At 48.2% G+C, this 5,277-nt stretch overlaps 1 protein-coding gene across 1 annotated transcript in view; it reads left to right on the top strand.

Moving 5' to 3' along the window:
* CLASP1 (cytoplasmic linker associated protein 1) overlaps positions 1-5,277 on the top strand; it is a 186,045-nt gene that overhangs the window by 48,243 nt on the left and 132,525 nt on the right. The window contains exons 3-7 of the mRNA XM_009274983.2: positions 907-985; positions 1,209-1,312; positions 1,815-1,906; positions 1,994-2,069; positions 5,049-5,146. Of these exons, the coding sequence (XP_009273258.1) occupies positions 907-985; positions 1,209-1,312; positions 1,815-1,906; positions 1,994-2,069; positions 5,049-5,146 (449 nt within the window). The remainder of the gene's footprint in view (positions 1-906; positions 986-1,208; positions 1,313-1,814; positions 1,907-1,993; positions 2,070-5,048; positions 5,147-5,277) is intronic.

The following is a 5,277-nucleotide window of genomic DNA, read 5'->3' as shown; positions in this document are numbered from 1 at the left end:
ACGGCCGCCCCGCCAGCAGCCGCGTCCGCGCACGTGCATACGTATAGATGGAGATATGTACGTGCAGGGCGTTCGCCGTCCGCAGGGAGCGGGGCTGCCCGGTGACAGCCCTGGTGACACCGCCTCAGAAGCCTGGCTGTCCATAGCACTTCCAGGGATACTAACCTCGGCGCCTCGCTAAAAACTTACGGAGAGCTGTCTCATGCAGAACTGTCATGATCTATAGGGTCTTGCCGAGTATTTAGTATACAAGCTACGAAGTATATTCGGTATATAACGTATTTTTTTTTGTACTGTTATTAAATGCAGTTAATCAGAGTGGGTTTTCTGCTCTGGAACCTGTTCTGAAGCTTCTCTCAAACAAAGTGCCTTTCCCTGGGTTTCAGTTATGTCATGAAAGTGTTTGGTTTAATTTCTGCAAGTGAGTAACTTAAGCAGCTGCTAGTGCACACCGTTTTCTAATTACAAGTGTAATAATTACAATTAATTAGAAAAGCTAGTTACAGCAAATACTGAAATTGTTATGCATATGGTATGTGTACATTGCACATAAATATGTATGATTTTAGCAGAGTGGCAGTTACAGTTGTTGGCTTTGTCAAGTTCTTGGCAGTGAATTTTGGCTTGTAAACATCATAGAGAGCAATAATTTGGGGGCTTTTCTGTTTGCAAACCACTCAGCCTGTCTGTCAGAAGCCATGCAAGGAAGAATTGTATGTGTCTGTGCAGCTCTGTCACCTGAGCGAGCGCAGTCCCAGAGCAGATGGACGCAGCGTCGACGGCGTGGGTGGGAAGGGGCCCTTCTCCCAGGGGAGTGTGTGCCAGCGCTCCCGCCTCTCGGGTGCATTGGCCAAGGCTGGGCGTGAAGGGCTGCATGCTAAAATGCTGCCTGTCCTGTGCTTGCAGGTGGTTCTCCTGGGGATCGACATCCTTTCCGCACTAGTGTCCCGCTTGCAAGATCGCTTCAAGGCGCAGATTGGCACAGGTAAGGGGTCTGTGTGTGAGTCGGGGATGTTGCCATCGCTCTGGTGGGATCCACTTTGGCTGCTGTACACAAAACCTCCTTTTTCCCCTGGAGAGCACTTGGGAGGCTCTGCTGAAGGGTGGGAGGCCTCGTTCCTCCATTGGGCGGGGGGAGAGCAGAGGGGCTGTACCACTGTGACGGTTTTCTTCTGAGGGATTTGGATGTTCCTGTTTTCTTTCCTCAGTGCTGCCAAGTTTACTTGATAGGCTGGGAGACTCTAAGGACTCGGTGAGGGAGCAGGATCAGACCTTGCTGCTAAAAATCATGGAACAAGCTGCTAACCCTCAGGTACGCTCAACAGCCCTCTGCAGTGTGTGAGAGTGACTGGCTGCTTAAAAAGGAGAACTTTTTTCTGTCAGACAGAAGGTTTTTTTTTTCTTGTGGCCCCGTCTGAAATGGCTTCATCTCCCTATGCTTTTTTGAGATATTCGCTTCATTTGAGAATGCTGTTGCATGTCAGGATACACATGGGAGTGTGAGTGTCAGTGGATTTCCCAAGGATGAGATGGGTGGATGTCAGTGTAGTTGTTCTGGGTCCTTGGAAAGTACTTGCTTTCTGTAAGTAAAAGTTATCATTTTAGCTAGTGGGGAGTTACTGCAAAGTCAGTACAGAACAAACAATTAGATCTAAAAATGTCTTTCTACTTCTTGTCCTGTTCTGCTTGGATGGATGTAAAGCTTATATTTTAAGCTCCAGAGATGGTATGGTGTATGTCTGCTGGAAGAAAGAGTCTGTCTCTTCCTCCACCTCTTTTTTTTCCTGTCTCACCTTCTTTTCTGTCTTCCACAGTATGTGTGGGACAGGATGCTAGGAGGATTCAAACACAAGAATTTCCGGACAAGAGAAGGGATTTGTCTCTGCCTTATTGCAACACTCAATGCGTAAGTCAGAACCTCCTGCAAACCTACGTTATGTACACAAGCCTGCTTTGTAACTCACACTGGTGCCCTTTTGTTCTTTATTCCCAGATCTGGAGCTCAGAGTTTAACACTGAGTAAGATAGTGCCACATATATGTAACTTACTTGGAGATCCAAACAGCCAGGTAAGCTTTTTCTGTGAGTCACGTCTAAAGGTTGTGCTGATTGCCTTGTTGGTAAGCGAGACTCTGCGTTCTGGGTGGTAAATGAGCTAATTGTGCTGCTGGTGGTGAGCTCTGAACAATGCTGTTCATGAAGAGCCCTTGGCTGGTTTTAAAGAGGTATGATTTGAAGTATGCCTAAACCAGCATATCGGTTACTCCCAAGAGTTCCAGCAGAACGATGTGAATCTGCAGGTGAGGTGAACAGAGCAGGAAACCTTTGTAGGAAGGGAGCTCCTGTGCCTGACAGCCTGCATGCAGGGGAGGCTGCAGGGGATCCCTCTGGGTTTGGTGCAGCACCCTTCACCTTCAGAGAAGAACTAGTCTGGGCAGGGAGGGCAAATGGGAGCAGTGAGACAGCCTGGCCACGTGCACTGCCAGAAGTTGTACAGGGAGATTCTGAATAAGGTGTGGAAGCTGTACAGGATCCTTAAATCTGCGATGCAAAACAAATTAAAATACATGTTGAAAAAGAGAATCTGTCACTGCTATGTGCTTTTTGTCCTGCCCTGGACAGGACCTAATCTGAAATCAGAAGCAAGTATGTGAGGTTAGTGAGAAGAGGTATGGGGAAGCAGGTTTCAAACTAATATCATATAATATGGGTATTAGCAGTTTTTTAATATCCCCTTTGCCCTCCTAGCATGAGTGATGCATACACATGATCCAGGTCTGGAGCATTTAGCTGGAAGGAAGCATGGGACGGCCCACTGGGGAATGGGGTTTACACTGGCTCTGGAGTTGGCCATATTCCCATGGCTGTCAGGGCCTCCTCTTGATGAAGAGGAGGATTGAGTGTGAAGCAGCCTTCCCTTGCTGGTTGTGCCAATGCAGGAGGATAAACCTGTTGCCCCAAGAAGTTTTGAAGGAAGCTTAATGTTCAGGGTCCTTTGTAGTTCTGAGCCACGGCTGAGCAAGCTGTAATAACAGCTTTGAGGGTACACTGGGTTTAGGACTTTGACTTGTTGCAGAGACAGACACCTTGGTCCTGCCATTGGTGAGCTGTTGAATGAATGAGAAAGTCGGTGCGGGGACTGAGGCATGTTTTCCCTCTGCACTGCCTCTTCCATGTGCCTGGCACGGCTCGTTATTTCAGTCCCCAGCTGCAGTGGGAAATAAGGCTGATCTCTTGCCCCTTGTCCTGGGTCTGGTGTCTCATCCCCAGAAAGCCCATGCCCGAACTGATCAGACACAAATTGCTGTCAAAGTGGCTCCTGGTTGAACAGCACCTGTCCTGGGCTCCCCTAGGGCTGCTTCTGTGCTGCGAGTGCCTTCTCCTGAGCTCTGGGAGACCTGAGCTGTGCCTCGTGCTCGGTCAATGCTGCCCTCTCTTGGTGAGAGATGATGGAGAAACACAGATCCAGGTCAAGTGCAGTGTTTATCCCTTTTGTTGTGGACATGGAGCTGTTTCGTTACTGCCCTTCTCAGAATGAGTGTTTTTTAGGTTTTGTTGTTTCCAGCTAATGCAGTTTAAGAGCTTGTGTAACCCAGTGAGCAGCTGGTATGAAAACTGTATTTAAACTATGACTTTTTTTCTCAAAAATAAAATTGAGCATTACAGCTTTGTTATTGCTGTGGTAGATTAAAGCAGGTATGATAGTAGGAGCCTCCCTGCTTTGCCCAATATGGGGTTTACCCAGTCCTGCAACCATACCTCTGATTAACTTGACACGCATAGGCAATCCTTCCAGATCATGCTGCGAGGACCTCCGTGGTCGGCTGCACTGCGTGCTGCAGCTGGAGGGGGCATGGCAGCAGGCTGGGGATATGGCAGAGCTTGTCACCATGCCCTGGCAGCCGTGCCCTGGCAGCTGGCGCCTGGGCCCCGGGGCAGGTGGACTCTCTGCGGGCAGAGATGCAGGTGCTGCGACGTCCCCTCCCTGGCTGTCGGAGGCAGAGAGCGAGGCTGGGTTAGGGTCTGCGTACCCAGAAACTGGGGACACCAAAGAGTCCCTCCTGAGCTGTGCCCAGAAGTCCTGCCTGGTGGTGTAGGGGGCTGATGGGCAGAGAGAAGAGAGGCAAGACCGCTGAGTAAGGGCTGGCATGAGTGAAGGCAATAGCTGAGAAACTGGCAGAGACCTGTTGAACAGGAAGGCTGCGGAGCAGGAGAACGGGGTGAGATGAGCATGAGTCAAGTGTTAGGCTTTTTTTTTGGCTAGGAAGCAGGGCACGTGTGCCTGCCCTTTGACTCCCACCTACAGGCGATTCTAGCTTGTGCCCGCAAAACATCCTGTGTCTAGTCCTGATGCGTGTGGGTGCTTCCATAGCTGCCAGGCTATCTTCTGAGAAGTAGAAGTGCACGGCTCCGTGGGTATTTCCGTAGGCAGAGCAGATAGTTTATCTTTGCCTGCTGTGTCTGATGGAGGGAAGGGGGTTCCGTGCAGAAAGGTGACACTTTAATTGGATTTGTGGCTCTTCCGTTGGGTGGAGGGAAGGATGTGCTCAGCAATTTTTTGCAAATCAGTTTGGAAAACATGCAAAATTCATGGTGACTCAGGTGATTGATTACTCCTCCCTCCATATTTTGTTATCAACACAGAAACATAAGTTTGTAAGATGGCATTAAAAATCAGTTTGTTTTATAACGTACTAGCAATATAAGGTCTATTTGTGTCTCTCTCCTTGCTTTTTTGACCCAGTAAATGTATCTGTTGGACACAATGGGTGGAGTTTGGCAAAGGCAGCCAAGTTCCCTGTGTGTGTCCCTGTGTATGAAACCTTTCATCTTATGTCTTGATTGCCTTTTCAATTAAATTAGACCTGCTGATACTGCTAATATCTGAAATGCAGGGATGGAAGCTCCTTCATGAACTCTGTGGTAACATATATAGTGGCAACTGTTGTTGCTGAGAAATATGCAAATTTCTTTCTCTCTAAGGTAGGGCAGGGATTTATTTATTTAAATTATAAAGATGATTGATTTCTCTCATATCTCACATTCAGGTTCGAGATGCAGCAATAAACAGCCTTGTGGAAATTTACAGACATGTTGGTGAACGTGTAAGGGCTGATCTCAGTAAAAAAGGATTACCCCAATCTCGGTAAGTTGAGAATGTCCTTATGTCTTCGCTATTTTTGGGCTGCTTTTTATTCCCTTCCTTCCTTTAGAAGGCTTCAGGAGCTGCATGATTGAACCTCTTCCTGGGATCAGGGGTTTTTGGTGTGTGGCTTC

This window comes from Aptenodytes forsteri, unplaced genomic scaffold, assembly GCF_000699145.1.
Source record: "Aptenodytes forsteri isolate BGI_AS27 unplaced genomic scaffold, ASM69914v1 Scaffold255, whole genome shotgun sequence".
Taxonomy (NCBI): domain Eukaryota; kingdom Metazoa; phylum Chordata; class Aves; order Sphenisciformes; family Spheniscidae; genus Aptenodytes; species Aptenodytes forsteri.
Note: the sequence above shows the minus strand (reverse complement) of the source record. Positions and strands in the feature narration are given on the sequence as shown.